Raw genomic sequence first — 19045 nt, forward strand, 5'->3', positions numbered from 1 at the left:
TACGAGTGCAGTGGTTCTTCAGGCTGAGCGGGCATTGGAATCTCCTGGAAACCCTGTGAGAACACAGATGGCTGGGCCCGTCCCAGCATGTCTGCTCCCCTAAATTGGGGATGGAGGCCGGGAAAGTGCCTTTGGCCTAAGGTCCAGGGGATGCTGTTGCGTCCGGTCTGGGGATTGCGCTGTAAGAACCACTGCACTAGACACGCGTTGGTTAGCATGCCCTCAGTTCGATTTTTACCTCATTTCTTCCCAGAGTCTCCTCGAACACAATTTCCTAGTGTGTATGCATACATGCCTCTGTTTTGTTTTTAATTAAGGCAACAGTTATCCACATCCAACTCTTCAGATACTGAAAGCAACAGACATAAACTCAGTTCTGGCCCACTTCCCAAACTGGCTATTTCAACAGAGGCAGAGAAAGATGAAGCTGCTCCCTGCCCCAGAGACCTGCTGGAGGAGCCAGAAAAGCCATCCCTTCCTCCTGCAGAGTGCACTCAGGAGGAGCCCGAGGTCACCACACCAGCCAGTACCATCAGCAGCTCCACACTGTCGGGTAAGCACCTGGGCGTGCTGCCTGCCGTCCACCCAGTATCCACCAGCTGGAGGGGTCAGGGCTAGGGTTGGAATCCCAGGCGACTTCCCTAGGCGGTGATGATGGCTGTTCTGTGCCACTCTGCTCCCTCCTAGGCCCCAAGTCTAGGACTCGGGGGCATCGGCTCTTATGAACTGAGGTCACCCCTCCCGACCACATGGCCAGAGAGTGAACCCTCCTCACTTCAGTTTGGCCCAAGAGCCAGCCTTCGCTTTCACAGCTGGGCTTCAATGGGGTTCTCGGATGGCAGTCAGAACACCCTAGGACCATGTTGTGTTTTCTATTGTTGATGCAAAAGCAGGTCTCGCACAGTGGTGTGTAAGTCAAAGTTGGGAATCAGGAACTGTATCAGACAGTGACATGTTCAAAATTACCCTCAAACATGGCTTCAGTCACCCAGAAGTTACACTATAAAGGCAGCTTTCCTTCCGGTGTTGCAGTGGGTGGTGGTTTCTTGGAAAGAGTTGGTTTTGGTCATGGGGCCATGTTGTGCCAGATAACTTCCATATATCCACACTAGACTCTTAGCACAGCAAGATACTTATTCTGTGAGATTCCCAGGTGATCTCCATGCATCTAGGACAAAGAGGAGGAGGAGAGAGTAAGAAATACCAACACAATTCAAATTGGTGTTTCATGCACATATGAAAGGATCCTGCTGCAGGCACAAGTTACCATTCCAGTCCTACCAAAACTCCACAGACATGGGTCACTGTTGGTGAGGCAGTCCAGGGAGATTGGGCTTTTCTTGGAGAGTGCTTTACAGTGTCACTTTTGTGTAACATAACATTCCTGACAGCAGAGACAGTATCTTCAAAGGATTTTAAAAGGCTTACTGTGTCATTAGGTGATCAAACTTGCATTTCCCTCAGACCCAGCCAAGAGCACTTAAAATATTACTTGGTTTACAACAACTGTTTGCACAGCATATCCTTCCACAAAGAAGTGTGCATTTATGCTTTTTTTTTTTTTAAATGAAACGTGGATATGGCTTAGGGTTGCTATGATAAATGTTTTCATTAAGCTATATTCAGTATACTGTATGGATAACCATGAATGATTCCAAGAATTTTTATGAATTTTTTTTTAATTTAACTGAATATTCCCAGCATAACTCTTTTTAAAATCATTTCAAGAAAACATACCTTACAACTTAGGTTTATTTCAGCCTCGCTGAAAAGTTTGCTTCCATGGAGCTTTTCATGTGCTTCTGGTTTATCATAGGGAAAAATAATGTGGGTTTGTTTTTTTTTTCTTTCTTTCTTTCTCCCTCTTCCCCTCAGTTCTGTTGCCATGTAGAATAATTCCCCTTATCTTTATTTTTTTATAAAGCCAAGGGAATAGCGACGTAGAAGTAGTGTAGACACAACCTAGTGGTCCAGGATTCTTAATTCTTTTTTGTTTGTGTAGGTAGTCAAGCCAAATGGAATTATCTCAGTATTTTGTATTTCTGGTTACTAAGGTCTCTGTTTCCTAGTTTATGATCATGCTCTGAAGAGAGTGTACTTAGCTCCATTTAAATTTTTTTCTTAATACAGTAGATCACTTAGTCTCCGTGCCCTGGTCCCCATCAGCAATGTCGAAGGGAAAGGGAGGGAGATGGTGTCTAAGCAGTTGATTGATTACTTTCATAATTAAAAAAAAAAAAAAAACTGCTAGGTCCTGCCGTGCATTTTGATTAATTGATTCAAACCACCTTTCTGTCTCCCCCATATACACACTAAAAATAATCAAAGACCTTGGGGGCTATACAGAATAGAGAGATGAGCTGATCTGCTCATGGCCAAGGGTAATTAGGAAATCTGAAAACCGTGACTGTAGTAAAATTAAATTTGTTGATTTTTATATTGCTCCACCATCAAAAAGAAGGAACCCTTGACATTTACAGAACATTAAGGTGACATTATCCACCATTGGCAGAACAGAAATGCACGCTTATACCCAGGGCTATGAAATGAGATGGTGGATGCAGGAGGGAGGGATGATAGAAAAGAATACCATACATTCACGTGCAGACCTTTAGGGTAGTAGAGCTTTACACCTCTTTGTTTTCCTTCATGACTCTGTTGCTTTTGAATGGGTGAAAAGTAAAAGTCCTGAGGTCTTGGGTGTATTACTCGCTGTGAAGAGATTCAGCTTTTCATTTTGCATTTGTCAGGGATCCCACCCACCCCGATTAGCAAAGAGAAGAGCGTGTGACTTACCCGAAAGGAAGCTTACGGATTTTGAGATGAGGTGTTTCATTCGTGACACGGTATTCATCAAGTCCTTGAGCTGTTGATTCCTTTATTTAGAGAGCGCAGAGTAGATGTGTTGAGCGGATGGGAGCAGGAGGGCTGCTGATACCTCCCTTAGGATTGTCCTCCTCTGTAGTTCACGTGGATGTCACATGGATGTCTGAATCTTTTTCTGCACCCACAGCACTCTGCCAGATCCCAGCTTCCCTTAGCGAGGACCCCACCTCTAGGGCGGGTGCCCCTTCTGTACACAAAGGCCAAACTCGAGCTATGCCATTGAGTGGTACGGTCAGCAGCAGAACAGCGATGTGAGCTAAGTCTTATCCAGTCTAACCCTTTCCCCGGCCAAGAGTGTCATGTCCTTTAAAACCTGTCGACTGGGCTTTCAAAGGGTCATTTGTAATGGTCATTTGTATCAGATTCTCTGCATGGATTGCAAACCTTAAGGTGATGATCGTCTTGACGGTTTTTAAAGCACGGGGTGGGGGAGGCCTTGTAACACAGCATTTAGAAGTCGAAATGAGATAAACATTGCTTTTTCTGGGTAGACAAAGATAAACTATCAATGATTTTTAAAAAAGAAAGAAAACTGGTAGTCTGCAAAAGCAAGAGTTGAAAGAACCAAAAGGGGAGGCTGTTCACCTGTTCTCTGCGGGAACTCCACATGTGACTTCTGCTCAGAAACTTTTACTCTTTGTGTGCCGTTGCCCAGACAGACGTCAGTGATTTTCCAGTTTTGTCGCCTCCTACATGTTTATATTCCCTTGGGATCCCCTCCTGAGGGGAGTCCTAATTTTTTAACTAAAAACAAGGAGACAAAAAGAACACCTCCAGTGTCTCTTAAGGGTTAATAAACAAAAATAAAGAAGGCACAGCAACCTTAGAGGAGAAGGGATCTTACCACGGGTCTCATAACTTCAGGACAGAGCCAATGACACACTGCCTAGAGGAAAAGCCAGGAGGATGTAGAGAGCCACTGAGTAACATAGGGGGTAATAGGCTTTGTCATCCTGTGAGGTTTGCAAAGAGTGGAGAGCATAAGGGGGCATATGGCATGAGAAGTCCAAGGTGACACCTCCGACACTCTTCTATCAGTTTAAGTGTGGGCCTAGTAAAGGTGTGTTCTGGGAAGATGGTACGAGGTGACACAGGCATAAGTCTACACGAAGACATGAAGTGATGTCCACTTACCACAAAGCAGCATTGTCCACATTATTAAGAGCATTGCTAAGGTTGATCACTAATATCACATGATAATCATATTAGACAGCAGACGGTCATGGTGTTGATAAGGTGGTGCTGGTTTATAGCATGGCCTTCCGTGGGTTGGGAATGAGGGGGAGGAGTTGTCACTACAAGGGTTGAAAGATAGAGATTCTAGAAAGGAATGAGTCTTCTAGGTAAGGGGAGTCACGGGCTGAGAATAAGCAGACTCGTGGACAGGTAGAGTGACACCTGAATGGACGCCACTTTCCTCTCCCTCTCTTCCACGTCCCCTTTCTCCAACTGGTCATGTCTGTAATGTTTGCCTGACACCATAAGGCCCGTGAGCCACAGGGGAGGACGTTTCCCAGTTTGTTCTTCCTTCCCTCTCTCTTCCCCTTTCCCCACCTCTCCGGTCCCAGATTTCCCTGAACGTGTTTATCCCTTCTTCTTTGTGCAGTTGGCAGTTTTTCAGAGCACTTGGATCAGATAAATGGACGAAGCGAGTGTGTGGACAGTACAGATAATTCCGCAAAGCCATCCAACGAACCCGCTTCTCACATGGCGCGGCAGCGATTAGAAAGCACAGAAAAAAAGAAAATCTCGGGGAAAGTCACAAAGTCCCTTTCTGCCAGTGCTCTGTCCCTCATGATCCCAGGAGGTAGAGAGATATCTACTCGCATGAAATTGTGTGATGTGCGCATGGGACCCTCCTTCCCGGGTTCGGAATGCTGGTGGGGATGCAAGATGGCTAGAGGCAATAGCAAGTGCTAGCTGGTTGACCCAGCTGTCCCGGGAGCTTCTCCCTGCAGGAGCTCCGGGCCTCCCAGACAGCATGTGTCGCTGATTTCTTCTGGCTTCTTTCTGCTTTGGGAGATGAGGCAGGCTTCCTTCCCACAATGCCTTCCATCTTATATTTGTTTTCTTTCCTGTTCTGCTCCCCTCTCCCCAAGTTCAGTAGTAAATTTACCTCCTCTGAATAGTTTTTCTTCTCGAGACGGGGCATCATTTATATACTTTACTGAGCTGCTTATAGCATCTGTGTTGGAAAGCTAAGAATAGTTTTTCCTCATCTAATTAATGAGGACATAGACATGGAGGATGTAAGTTTTTCATTTCCAGGGATGCAGAGAGTCACAGACAGTCCTGAAGTTCTACTTTTTCCCAACGCTGTCTGTTGAGCTATGCTTCCTCCTACTGGCAGTCAAATCATTTTCTTCCATGTATTGGAAAATAGAGCTTAATTATGGTTTTGTGGAATTGCAGTATTTTTCCATAACTGGGTTTTGCCTCCACAAATCACCAAGTCCACAGCAATTCCACTGGAAAAGAGGAAATACACACCCTAGTGTTGGTGACTTACTGTTCCAACGGCGGCAAGGGAGTGCAAGTAGCAACTGAATTCTGTTGCAGACGGCTTGCATTGGGAAGAATACAGACCATGTCTAAAAGGAATCATTGATATTCTCAAAATTTCCTGTTTCAAAATTTTCCTGTTTGTGCAGAAAGAAATTTGACAGAAACAACTGCTCCCGTGGGGGTACTGCTCCCTCTAGCATACTCTTTGCTGGGAGACATCCTCTTTAGTACCATAAAACAAACACCTAGTTTGTTGGAATGACTGTTCATAACCCAAAGGCAGTGGCCCCCGAGCAGCTGTGGTGGGGAAGGTAAGTCCGCTTTTGAAAAGTGCTGAGAAGGCCCAAATCTTGGTCAAGTAGAGCAGCTGTTCCATTTGGGAGGGAAGGGATCGGGGACTTGGCTTTCCAGCAGTTTCAATGTGTGTGTGTGTGTGTGTGTGTGTGTGTGTCCACTCTGTCCTGTTCCTGCTTGCTTGGTTCAAAGTTCACTGCCCACTGGTGTGTGTGTCTCCTCACCTGGTCTTTTGACCTTTAGAGAAGAGGCAGCCAGCAAAAGAGAACCAAGATGCCACGTGCAGTCACAAAATGGAGCATGGTAGTGAAACACTTAGCTTTGTCCTACTTTGGCCACACCTAAGAATGGGAAGAAATGATAGTGTGGATAGTTTGAGCTCTCTGTGTCCACAGGGGACTCAGTGCACCTGGTGAGGCTTCAGCAGCCCTGGGGCTCAGTCGCCTGGCTCCCATGGGGCTCACCTTGCAACCTCAGTGTCTTCTCTAGATTATTCTTCTTGTCAAACACACACCCAGTTTCACGTGACCAGTTAAGATCTGTTTAGATTCACATAGATGGAACAGCGATGGCAACAATTAAATTAGAAGTGTGTTTGCTTCTTAAACAAGAAGAACAGAGTAGAATTGGTATTGTGGAAGGTGAACAAAGTTTTTGTTAAAATTTCTCTATTTCACCTGCATTATCCTCTCAGAATCATTGTTAGAATTGTAGGTAACATATGAAGACAATCAGTTGTAGTCAGAGTAATGAGGAGTGATTCGTTGAGAAATTGACATCATGAGTACTAGCTCAGTAATACTGTAGAAAGCAACTGGGGTGTTGATAAATGGCTTTCCTAACCATGCATGTTTGAGAAGAACCGTGTTCAGGTTGTTGAAGGCAAGATTTGAAGTCCAAGGATCTCTTACTCTGGGCCACACAGTATTCTCTGTGTAAAGGCGTACTTGAAATTTGTGCATCTGTGATTTGTTTCTGTAATTAAAATAAAACATGCTAACTAGAACTATCACAGCCAGGTAGGAGCTAGGTTTTGGGTGTGTTTTAATTAGTGTAAGGAAATAAGAAATTAGAACTTCAGAGAATTCATTGAAAAATGAGTTAAAATAGACACTTTTGAAGTTCTCTTAATAGCCTCTGTTCAGAAAGCCATGCTAGTTAGATAAATATTTTTATATTATTTCTTTATGAGACATGAATGGGTTAGTCTTACAGCCAAGCTCCTAGTCATGGCAGGGCTGATGCGTCGTGGGCTGACTGCACGGACGTCTGTGTGATCAGGATCGGCTTTGATGCCTGGCTTCTGTGTCGCAGATATGTTTGCTGTTTCTCCACTGGGAAGTCCAATGTCCCCCCATTCCCTGTCCTCGGACCCTTCTTCTTCACGAGACTCCTCTCCCAGCCGAGATTCTTCAGCAGCGTCTGCCAGTCCACATCAGCCTGTTGTGATCCACAGTTCTGGGAAGAACTATGGTTTTACCATCCGAGCCATCCGGGTGTATGTGGGAGACAGTGACATCTACACGGTGCACCATATTGTTTGGGTAAGACCATCAGCCTCTCATCCTCATTCGTTTCCACTCCCACCCATCCTGGAAAATGAATTAAGTTGGGAGGCCTATCTACGAGCTGTTTTTCCATTAAGCTGACATTGGGGACCTGTTCATGCCCTTTCCCTTTATGGGGGGGGCATTGAATTTAACAAAAACTAATAATTTCTCATAATTCTGTCCAGTTTTCCTGTTTGTCCACTCTGCATAACAAGCTGGTGGAAATTGTCAAAGATTGTCCTCTTGCCACTTTTCTTTTTCGGGGCTTTTTGGTTTTGTTTTTGTAATCTTTTTTCTGGTCTTCTTTTATTTTAAAACAAAACCACCTTCTCCACTCACCTGAAATTTTGTAAGGAATGGTCCTATTTTAGGATGATGACAGAAAAGGAATAATAACCGTGCCTTCTTGATTTCCTCTTAGGAGCTTAGGATCATTTGCTGATAAATTCAGAATATTCTCCCAGAAGAAACAGCAGATGTTAGGGTTGCCATTTGTTGGCTTATGAATGTGTACTCTGTTCTTGGACTTTAGAATGTAGAAGAAGGAAGTCCAGCATGCCAGGCAGGACTGAAGGCTGGGGATCTGATCACACACATCAATGGAGAACCGGTGCATGGACTTGTCCACACGGAAGTTATAGAGCTCTTGCTAAAGGTATTATCTTTTTATGTCCATGCCATACAGGGAAAGCAGGTCATCAGAAAGAACTGGTACCAAGAATTCTCTCCTCAAGTTCTGTAGTTCTTCTCTGTGGTACATACTCAGTCTTATCACTGAGAAAGCTATTTAATAGTCTAAGGTTTAATATAAAGGAGAAGAGAATATGAATTCTCTGGTTATTTATATCATGAAAACCATGTTCTTATATCTGCCCAGTCACTTCCTAATTGAACTTCTTATTCTAAATCACAGATAACAAAAGTTTTTTTGTTTGTTTGTTTGTTTTTTGGGTTTTTTTTTCCCCCCATTTTATGAACCTCCATAGTAAAATCTGTTTGGAAATCACCTATCCTAAGGGTGATTTTCTTCAGGAACATTAAGTAAGTTTTATTCTAGTACAATGGAAGATGAAGTGGTATTAAACTGTGATGTTCAGATATGAAGGTTCATTCTAGTAGTTGAATTTCCTTTGAAAGATGGAATTGTGAATACAGGGACCTCTGGGTGGCTCAGTCAGTTAAGCATCGCACACTTGGTTTCAGCTCAGGTCGTGATCTCAGGGTCATGAGATCGAGCCCCACGTCTGGCTCTGGGCTCATCAGGGAGTCTGCTTGAGATTCTCTCTCTCCCTGTCTCCCCCTACCCCCCACCATGTGCACGCTTGCTCACTCTCAAATAAATAAATCTTTAAAAAAAAAAGAATTGTGAAAATAAGCACATATACCATACATGACAGAAATAGGTAGTAATGGAGGAGGGGGTGGTAGCAATCATAAGGCCTTCCCCCACCTCATACAAATGAATTTGAACGTAAATCATTTTCTGTTTCGAATGTAAGCTGAATAAAGCTTGTAGAGTTAAGATCACAAGAAGCGTGGACATGAGAGGAGGGAGAAAATCTACACTGATCCTCTCATTTCTGTTGAGTTACTTGCTGTGTCACCTGCTGACTGTAGAATATAAAGTTAGAGCTCCAAATATGGATCTTGTAAAAACAAGGATGAAGTTTGTGTTCGCCTGTAAAATCTGTTCAGAAAAAGAAGTCTATGATCAGAAATACAATCTCTATTTGGAGGATTATTTTACACGTCCACAGATTTATGGATGATCTCTTGCTTTTTGAGCACCAAGGGGTCTGTAAGGGACTTCTACACAGAGAGGTATGAGCCATAGCTTCAAATAACCTACAGGGTGTTGAGAGAGCATAAATTTGTATATGGTATTTAAATAATGTGCATTTAGACCATTTTCAGAATACGTGCTCTGAGTCCAGTGCCGGATATAGATGGTAGATGTTGATAACACAGGAATTGTTATAGTCCTTGCCCTTGGGAAGTATGGGAGATGCAGGAGATGTATGGAAGCACGTAAAATTTAACTTAGTCAGAGGGAGGGCTGTCATACTTTCTCAGAGAATATTCTATGAGTAGAGAGACATCACAGAGAAATTTCATTGAATTGAAACATGAAAGAAAATTAGAAATCTAGAAGGCACTACAGAGAAGTGGGTGTGCTAAGCCTCCCCAAAATAAGGGCAGTTTAATGACTTTTCTCCTTTTTTGTCATTCCCACAGCTAATAGGAATATATTCTTCAAAAAATTAAGGGTCTGGCCTAGGTTTTTAAGAGTAGTTAATAGCAGGCATATCCCAAGTTCCATTGTAAAGTAGCAGATTTTAAGAAAGTTATTGCCATTGATTAATTCACATTATTAATGAAATTTGGGTCTTGGGCTCAAAATTGAAGTCTGAAGGGTTGGGGCCTGACGTTGCCGTCATAAATTCCTACAGATTGTTACCTAACACTAGCCAGCTTTCTCACAAATGCATGTATTGGTCACTGGAGGGTTAGGACTCAATATTGAGAGAATGCTGCAGGGCCATAGGCAGTGTTGGAAATCAGCTGAAGGTCGTGCTGAACACATAGCAAATCCGACAGAGCCCTGCAGGGCAGATCTTAACTCTTAAAGCTTTCCATATAATCCCAGCATGCACCCCATACCTGGATATAGATGGGTACCCAGTAACTGTGGGGTTGAGGTGAACAATGGGGTTCTCCTTTTCCTGCTGTCCAAAAGTTACCGTGGGAGGAGCCAAGTACCACACTTCTGCTCCTGTTATGTCTTGACTCATGTCTTTGGGGTACATGCCATTCAGTTCACCATTCAACATTAAATGGCTCGAGTTAGGCTCCGCTTTCCAATGTGCCTACTGAACAGAACAGAAGACATGGCGGGTAAGACCTGAGTTTTTTCATTTCCTTCCCCATCTATCCTTGATAATATTCTTTGTCCACCTGGTGTGCAACACCTCACTCCTAATAAGTGTCCAAGAAATGGGAGGCACAGCAGTGTTGCTGACTTGGAGGTCCTTTGGCTGTGGAAGTCACCTGAATGACTTTGGCCTCTATAGGACAAAATTCTAGAAGGGATATACAGACTCATGAATCTGACCAGCAGCTTCTGTCACAGTCCCTGCTCCTGTGGTCCAAGGCTGCCTCCGTTGCTGGCTCACAGATTGACCCTTTGTGAGGAAGAGCCCAGGGAAGTTGTTTCGGGTCCCCCCGCCCCACTGTCTACATATCCAATATAGAAACCTCTCCACCGAAGAAGCAGGCAGGCAGAGACAGAGGTGTTGTTTATCTATCTCTAAAATGCTCGTTGCTCTTCTCTAGGAGCTCACTTTTTGTTTTAGATAGTAAGTCTGTGTTTTACAGGTGAAGTTCTTTTAGTTGTTATTCATCCGGCTAGAGCTTTTTCAGATCTTGGCATTAGCATTTAAAAGAAGGTCAAAGGGATTTGAAATGGTAACATAGTTTGGCTTTCTGCCTTCCTTGTAACAGCATTGTGTTATATGCCACATGGCTCCAGCCACAGCATATCTTTTTATCATTTCATGTATCTGCTCATAAAATCACAAGAAATAATAAACAAATATGTATGTACATATATACATATATATAAATGTGTGTGTGTGTATATATATCTCTTTAGAAAATACGCATTTGTTTCCTTGGCTGAGACATTTGATGATTTTCATAATTTGTTTTATATTTGATATGATTCAGGATTTTTAAAACTTGCTTCTGTGGAATTTGAATATATATTTCTCCTGAAGGTCTCTGGCAAAGCCTCTTGGCAGAATCCAGTCCCATTTGTAACAGTGTGTCCTCCCCTGGTCATGGAGCACCTTCGTTCCTGGATCTAGTCAGCATGGCTCTGAAATTGCGCACACACACCCGCAGCGTGTTGGAGAGCCCTGGCATCTCTGTCACAGAGCCAACCCGAGGATCCTGCCTCTGGTTCATAAAGGAAGCACTGGAGAGGAGCAACCAGTGTAATGAAATAAAAAGGATACAAGGGATTTAATTATCTTCCCAGTGAACCGTGTAATCATGCAGCTTTCTTCCAAATTTAAGTAGCGGTTCTTGGACAACGCATGAAGTGAGGGATACCCACGCTGGGCTCCCTCATGCCGTCGCTCGTGGAGCACCAGGGTAGCAGCTCTGTTTCGCTCCCTTGGATGCTGCTTCCTTGACGGTTTATACTTGGCAGGCTACTTCGTGAAATGTCGTGGCACCCTTAGGCAAAGGGGGGGGCTGCCGTGTGTCTGTTTAGAAATGCTCATAGAGTACTTACTTAGCTTTTGGAATGTGAACGCCAGAAGCATTTTCCATTTACCATCTTTACCTTTGGTCTCATTGCCTCTCACAACTTGCAGGCAAACCTGCTGGGGGAGCAGGGACTTAGGTCCGCGGTCATTTCACATGGCAGATCCATGGAATTACAGAATCCTGTGCTTCTCCAGGTCAGCACCCCACTGGCTCTCTGACTCCTTAAAGTGTGCTCCTTCACCTTTGCCTCCCCCGCTCTCCTGCCACCAGGAGTTAATCACCTCCTTTCGGCTTTCAGGTTAGCTTTCTCAGAGAACTTCGCCAAAGCAATAAAATCTTTCTCCAGCCACTGCTGTCATAGGTGAAGTCCCTATTGAGGCACATAACAATGTGTCTGGCTTTACCGGCCTAATAGGAAACTCCCAATTCAACCAGGTTGCTTTTTCAGAATAGCATTAGTTTAAATGCCCAGTGCATAAGAGAAGCCCTAAAACTTCATCAGCCCCTGCTTCAGAAATTTATTTTCTATGAACTCTGGGGAACTTTTAGATACTAAAATGAAGACCGTAAGATAGTATCATTATTACCCTCCCTACATATTCACCGAGCCCAGAAAATGTACAGAGCATTGTGTTAAGTCCTGAAGGGTCATACAGCAGAGGACTCCAGGAATAACAGGTCACAGACAAACTCTCATAATCCTTACACCCTGGGAGGTAGGTGCTGTAAATAACAGTGTGTGCCCACTTCACAGATGAAGGAATTAAAGCAGGAGAATGTTAGCTGAGCAGTCCGAGGTTACCTGGAAGAGGGAGCAGAAGAGGGTTTGCACCCTGCTGTGTGGTGTCAAAGCACGTGCGTCGCGTTAGTCCAACCAGAGTGCCCTATACCTGAGGTTCTCTGATTGCCAGTAATGCAGTACAGTGTTCACGTGGAAAAACAGTCCAATATCAGTCTGCAGTCAAAGGCACAGACTGTAAATATGGCCCAAAGTCCATAGGACAGACAACTTAAACTAGGGTAGACAGGGAGGAAGAGTTGGAGGTTACAGGTGGAGAGTTAGAGTATGGGAAGGGAGTGCATTATGGTCTCAGTAGAGCAGAGGGAGTGTGTGCAGTCAGAAGGGCAAGAAAACTCAATGTGCTTGAGGTACATGAGTAAACGAGCGTGGCAAGAGCCTGGGTTTGTATATGGGTTGGGGTGTGCAGGTTGGTTGGAGCTGGATTGTAGAGGATGTGAAGCAGAGCAAAGACATTGACCTACAGAACGCGCAACAGTCCCCGTGTGTGTGATGCAGAGAAAGGAATATAAAAATAGTCTACCTCAGGAGGCTATCCAAGGCCAACCGATAAGCTCACGTGGAGCCAGACTGAGAGGAACAGCTCGCTTAGCCTGCTGTTGTATTGAGTTCAGCCAGCTTAAAGCAATTTCCCTCCCACCATGCACAATTACACAAATAGTTAATAGGAAAAGTAAACAAATTGAACATTTAACAGTCTGGTGGCCCCATTTTTTGTTGTTTTTTAAACAAGTACCACAGAATTTCTCTTAGAAGAGTTCACTCGTTCTTTGGAAGAAAGTATTGAGGATGAACTGACCCAGTAAGACAAATTGCACACAGCTCAGACAGCCCTCCGTGTGGCCAATGCATCCACCAGGTGGCAGGCTTTACGATTCCTAACCCTGTTGGCGGAAAATGTCGTTTTTCTATTTGTTTACCATTTTCGTTGTCATTAATGCTCCTGGTGAAATATTTGGAGTCTGTATCTTCTGTATCTGTAATTCCTCCTTAGGGAAATTCTCTTAGTGTATTTACGTCAGTCAAGCAAACGGTCCCCTGGAACAAGTCACATATAGAAACAAGGAAGAGAAAACCAGAGCTGGCTTTTATAGGGGAAGGGAACATTTGTAGAGAGCTCAGTGATGTGCTCTGATTTAAAAACCGTGGTCATAACTATTTTCTGATGAGTATGCTTATCATTTATGTTTATTTCTTAAAATGTTTATGCTATTTTTATATCTCTTCATTTTCTTTTTGGCAGTCTGATGTGTTGATCATTCCCTATATTAATCCAGTACCTGGTTCCCTCACCACCACCCACTAAGGATAAGCCATAATCTGTGGGGAGTAAGAGAGGTGAAGGACCAGGGTGTGCCATGCCCATGATGAGTGGCACAGACAATAAGGGTCAGAGAGCCAGAGCTCTTCTGCTAGGCTCTGTGACCTTGGGAAGAAGAAACCCCAGTGTCCCTGAATCTATTTTCCCCATCTTTCATGCAAGGATAACGATTCTTTCCCACCTCATCAGGTGCAATGGTAAAATATTGTAAAATATTTACATTATTATATACAAATATATGTTGTATAGAATATATTAAGTATGTATAACTTAAATATAGGATAGGTATAATATGTATAATTAGCATATATTAAATATGTACAAATATTTATTGTAAAATATTTACATTATTTGTAAAAAAATAAAACAGCCCTCCTGGCGTGGTGGGAAAATAAAGCAAGAGAATATATGTGAAAAACACTTTAATGCTCAAGACGCACTTTAAAAAGGCTGCATGGCATTGTTAACTGCTTGTAGATAAAGATAGGAAAGGTGATGGCGAATTATGTTAGGAAGGGTAGAACTGGACTCAGGTTCAGTGACTCACATACTAGGAGAGCCTCAGTGGTCACGAAGGCTCTCTGTCCTGTCTGTATGTGAATATGGAAAAGGGTTGAAAGAATGGCAGTGAAAGATGAACTCCAGCCATCCTGGTTGCTCTTTTCGTTCACCTAAGGCATGCAGGACAGACTCCTATTTTCGCAGGACCTCCTGCAATTGTGAAGGGAAGATCCTGTTCTAAACAACCTGCATTGGTAGGCCTTTCATACATAGAAGCTGAACGCTCTGTGGAAACAAGAAATAGTCAGTCAGTCTTTACCATCAGATAAAGAGTTATTCTTAAAGTTTTGGCATTTGCATGCAGAACATATAGTTTAGTCTTTCAGAATAATTTTTTTTTCCTTTTGTTTCAGTTCAAATCCTATATATATACACATATACATATATATGTATGTATGTATATATACATATGTGTATACATGTATGTATACATATATATACACATGCATATATATATGTATATATTTACAATTAGGACATTAGGTATGGGAATACATGTCTTAAATGTACAAAGAACTCTACAAAGCATTGCTCATTCTAAATGGATATAAGACCTGGACAGATTATCTCCTGAAGAGATAGAAATGACCAAAATAAATGAGACACCATTAAAGAAGGAAGATGAAAACTTGATACAGCTTATTTGTATCAGGAAATTTGTTTAATGTTAATATTCAGTTCTGACAAACCTGTGGTAAGAAATGTATTTATGGACATACTTGAGTAGCTCAGTCAGTTAAGCGTCTGACTATCTCTCAAATAAATCTGAAGAAAAAAAACAGGTATATATGTGCTACCCACAAATATACCTGTTGATGTAAACTTTCTGGAAAATAGTGTATTAGTTTGTACCAAGAGTCTTTAAAAAGTTTGGAAAGACCCTTTGATTTGCTGCATTGACTCTAATTATGTAATCTAAGGAAAATGACAGAGATTAAAACAAGTGATTTATAGATAGGGGTATTTATGACAACTCTTAAAAGAATTGAAAAGTAGAAAAGTATGGAAATAAGTTTTGATTCACCCATCTCGTGGAATATTATTTATACAGCCAATAAAAATTATGTTCTCAATGAACATTCAATGATGCAGGGAATGTTTTCCAAGTTACATAATGTGAGATGGAAAAACAACATAAAGCTAAATATTAGATTAACTAAGATTAAAATCATTTCTGAAGTATGTCCGTATACGTGCATAATTTATACATACCCGAAAAGAGATCAAGAAATATGCTGAAATATTATCAGTGTTAGCTGAGTGATAGGTTTCTCCGTGATTTTTATTTTTACTTATACTCTACAATTACTTCTTATAATATCATGTATTATTTCCCAAATTGGAGCGGCGGAGTAGATGTTAACATGAAAGCAGTCAGTCCTCCTTGGTTGAGTCCCCTGACCCCACCATACTCAACTCTCCTATCACTTAGAGCTGAACTGCTAGATGTTTCCCAGGCATAGGCCTTTGAAAAGAGCCTTCTCCTTATACTTCTTGTCTTTTCGAGGTAATCAGGGCCATCTGTGGCTTTGAAAGGGTATGTTTCTCCCCCAATTATTAAGAAATTCAAGAAGAAGTTATTGATGTGGGAGTGAAGGGAATTAGTCCTACCATCTGCCCTTGGCACCCCTCAGCCCAGCTTCTGACTCCACTGTCCTCTCTAACCTCAGGGCCTTCCCAGCAAGCCCTGTTCCAGCAGTGAATAAAATACCCAGAAATCCACCAGGAGTTACCCCCCTATGCATGACCCAGTTAAAGAGAGGCTGTTTTATACTCACTGGCATCAACTTTCCAGTTCTGCAAGCTGACAAGTCTTAGGGTGACAGGAAAGAAATCTTTTAAAATATTTAAAAATAAAAGTCTCTTTCAGTTTTCCTAGTCTATGATTTCTAGGTCAAAGGAAAAACACAAAAAGGAGAAAAAAGTAAAATAAATCAACCAAGAACAGATAGCCCCTGGGCACATTTATACTCCATACCTATGGATGAAGGTAACTTATTTATAGAGCACTTTTCACGTGTCACACTTGGTGCTAAAGCCTTTCTTAACTCCATCCTGTGGAGTCCTCACATGAGCCCCTGTGAGATAGGTCTGACTCCGCTGGTAAATAGGGCAGGTGTTTGAGGCCCAGAAAGGAGAAGCAACCTCCTGCAGTCACAGGATTCAGATTTGAACTCGCATCTGTGGAGTCCAGACCCTGCCCTCTTAAAGCAACCTGTCATTTTGCTGTCTACCCTTTGTATTCTATTAGGATGTCCCTGCTTTATTAAAAGGTTACTTAGAAATGGAAGGCTTTTGTACGTATGTCTTTAGGTATCTTTATTTGTCTTTGAATCTCCTAGCCCAGTTCCAAATTTTGTTTCCTCCCAGAATTTCCCTTTAATACCACCCCACTTTTTTTTATAGAGTGGAAATAAGGTGTCAGTCACTACTACCCCGTTTGAAAACACATCAATCAAAACGGGACCAGCCAGGAGAAACAGCTATAAGAGCCGGATGGTGAGGCGGAGCAAGAAATCTAAGAAAAAAGAAAGTCTAGAAAGGTTAGTTAAAGCAGTATTTTTGCGATTTTGGTATATACCCTTGTTGGAGGAAAGTTACTCCTTACCTAATTTAAACACTTCTGTGTGAGAAAGATCCATTGCTCTGTGAGAAATTTCGTGCTGTGGTTCAGATATTTGTACATTAAAGTTCATATTCATAATAGCATTATTTTTCACAATGAAAAGATTTACAGAGTTACATTGTAGGAGAATTCAGATTGGGGTTTTTTTTGTTGTTATTTTGTTTTTTTTTTTTACTGTGTGAGTACCATGAAAAGCCATTTACTGTTTCTTAAGCCTCTAGAATTCATTTCAGGTGAGTTGGATTTAAGGCGTTGGATCTTCAGGCAGTTTTTAGCATTAAATCTACATTTAATAATAGCCTTTACATTACCTGAAAACATACAATTTTTTAAATGGCAGATATTTGGAAATAACTATATCTTAAAAGCATCCAAGTAAGCCTAAAAATAAAGAGGTTTTGTTTTACTGGTTGAAGATCTAACTGGGGTACACATTTGCAATCTGGGAGGCACTGGGAGTGTTTTTGTGCTCTCTGCACACTGGCAAGCTTCGTGTATGTGCTTGCCGTGGGGACATTTCTCTGGATGGGCTCCCTGCGTGATGTCCCAGCAATATCCCTCCTTTGCCTACTTAGATCTAATGTGTCTGATTGTATTAAGAGGATTTTTAGTGATAGAAATGTGGGAAAATAAGCAAATGAAAAAAGAATGCTTATTAATTCCAGGAAAGACAAAAGCATACAGGAAAGGAAATGGAATCATGCTTTGCCTAGCCCAGCTGTGGACAGTATTTATAATATAAAAATAGAGAGGAAAAAAGACCACCCTTTTCTCTAACTGAAAGTTTTGGTTTAGCTGTAGAGGGAAGAATAGAAAAAGGGAAGTGTATTTGGTCAGAAGGCGGAAGGGTGCTTGGGGAGGAGCTTAATCCTCATCTTCTGTGCTGGGAAGTCAATAGATAGTTTCTAAAACTGAAAAACGAAAACATGGTATAAAGAGATTCTGTAGCAATGTGCAGACAGATAGAAGAAACAGCTCAAGGAGTAGAAAGTGGTTTCTCAGCCAAGTGCGCCAAGGACAGAGTAGCACAGTTGCTGTTCTTCATTATGAACTGTGTAAGATGATGTCCTTATTTAACCCAACTACATTTATTGCTTTGATTAAAATTAAACACACCAGTTCTGAGATGTGTAGTCTATTAGATATTAGATAAATGAGTGATTTCTATATTTTTTTAATGTGTGCTTTGTATCTAGATTGTGCTTTAAGTTAGACAGAACACACTTTTTCCAAGGGGTAGCAGTGTTTAAACTTGTGCTTAAGCTCACTGTGGGGGTGAGTGAGGCTTGCATAATGGCAAAGGTAAAAGGAACTTTCTAGAGCCACTTTCATTTCTAAGCCATCAGAAGCTTTTTTTTTTCTTGCTTTAAGATACGCTTTTTGAGCACTAAATACACATTTGCTTCTGCTGCAGCATAGCGTCTGGTGCCCTGCTGACACGATAAGCTTCAGTTTACCTTTCTCACTTTTTCTATGTTAATGTGCAGCCTACATTGTCATTAGGAATTTTCAAGAGCCCACTGTGGTATAAGCACCACAAACAGCCCCTCCTAGATAAAGCCGCTGCCCAGCATATCACCATTACAGAATTCTGTATCTAAGATAATGGTTTTTCTTTCAGAGATTTACGTGGTTTTACCTCTTAATTAAATTGTGTTATTGTATCTGAGGGTACATGCTCAGAAGCTTTCAGGTCAAGAACGCCCTCCTCATAAACCTGACAAATAAAGAAATGAGTAAATGTCGCATGTATTTTATATTTTTCCTTTTTTCTCAGCTCTGCCTGAAGTATTGGAGAATTGGGAGAGCTTCCACTGTATACTATCAAAGACTCTTCCTTTCTAAGTCATAAGGTTTTTAACTTGAAAGTGGGAACCTGCACCTTAGGGTAGGATCTGCCCCGGGACCGCTGTCCCTGCTGCTGAGGTGTGAACTGACTACACAGGTGTTGCGGGGGACGGGGAGGCCCCAAATGTAGAATCTAATCTGTTGTCTCCTGTTTTCACTCCAGGAGAAGATCCCTTTTCAAAAAACTAGCCAAGCAGCCTTCTCCTTTGCTCCACACCAGCCGAAGTTTCTCCTGCTTGAACCGGTCCCTGTCATCAGGGGAGAGCCTCCCGGGTTCCCCCACACACAGCTTGTCTCCCCGGTCCCCCACGCCTAGCTATCGCTCCACCCCCGACTTCCCATCAGGTGAGCTAGTCTCCTGGCCCACACAGCAAGGGAGAGTT

General features: G+C 42.3%; 1 protein-coding gene and 1 long non-coding RNA gene across 5 annotated transcripts in view; one reads left to right on the forward strand and one right to left on the reverse strand.

Annotated features, from left to right (window-relative positions):
- LOC111156870 (microtubule associated serine/threonine kinase family member 4) overlaps positions 1 to 19045 on the forward strand; it is a 555459-nt gene that overhangs the window by 529556 nt on the left and 6858 nt on the right. For 3 of the 4 annotated variants that reach the window (XM_022517982.1, XM_022517984.1, XM_022517985.1), the window contains 6 exons: positions 318 to 553; positions 4493 to 4693; positions 7000 to 7229; positions 7768 to 7890; positions 16595 to 16731; positions 18826 to 19007. In XM_022517982.1, the coding sequence (XP_022373690.1) occupies positions 318 to 553; positions 4493 to 4693; positions 7000 to 7229; positions 7768 to 7890; positions 16595 to 16731; positions 18826 to 19007 (1109 nt within the window). The remainder of the gene's footprint in view (positions 1 to 317; positions 554 to 4492; positions 4694 to 6999; positions 7230 to 7767; positions 7891 to 16594; positions 16732 to 18825; positions 19008 to 19045) is intronic. The other variant, XM_022517986.1, reaches the window with a different exon arrangement.
- On the reverse strand, positions 547 to 4559 carry LOC111156872. Its single transcript, XR_002641259.1, has 3 exons — positions 3472 to 4559; positions 2797 to 3369; positions 547 to 1168 (listed from the first exon to the last, which is right to left on the reverse strand). It is a non-coding gene; the product is annotated as an uncharacterized LOC111156872 (long non-coding RNA).

This window comes from Enhydra lutris, unplaced genomic scaffold (assembly GCF_002288905.1).
Source record: "Enhydra lutris kenyoni isolate GAN:26980312 unplaced genomic scaffold, ASM228890v2 scaffoldscaffold50, whole genome shotgun sequence".
Taxonomy (NCBI): Eukaryota; Metazoa; Chordata; class Mammalia; order Carnivora; family Mustelidae; genus Enhydra; species Enhydra lutris.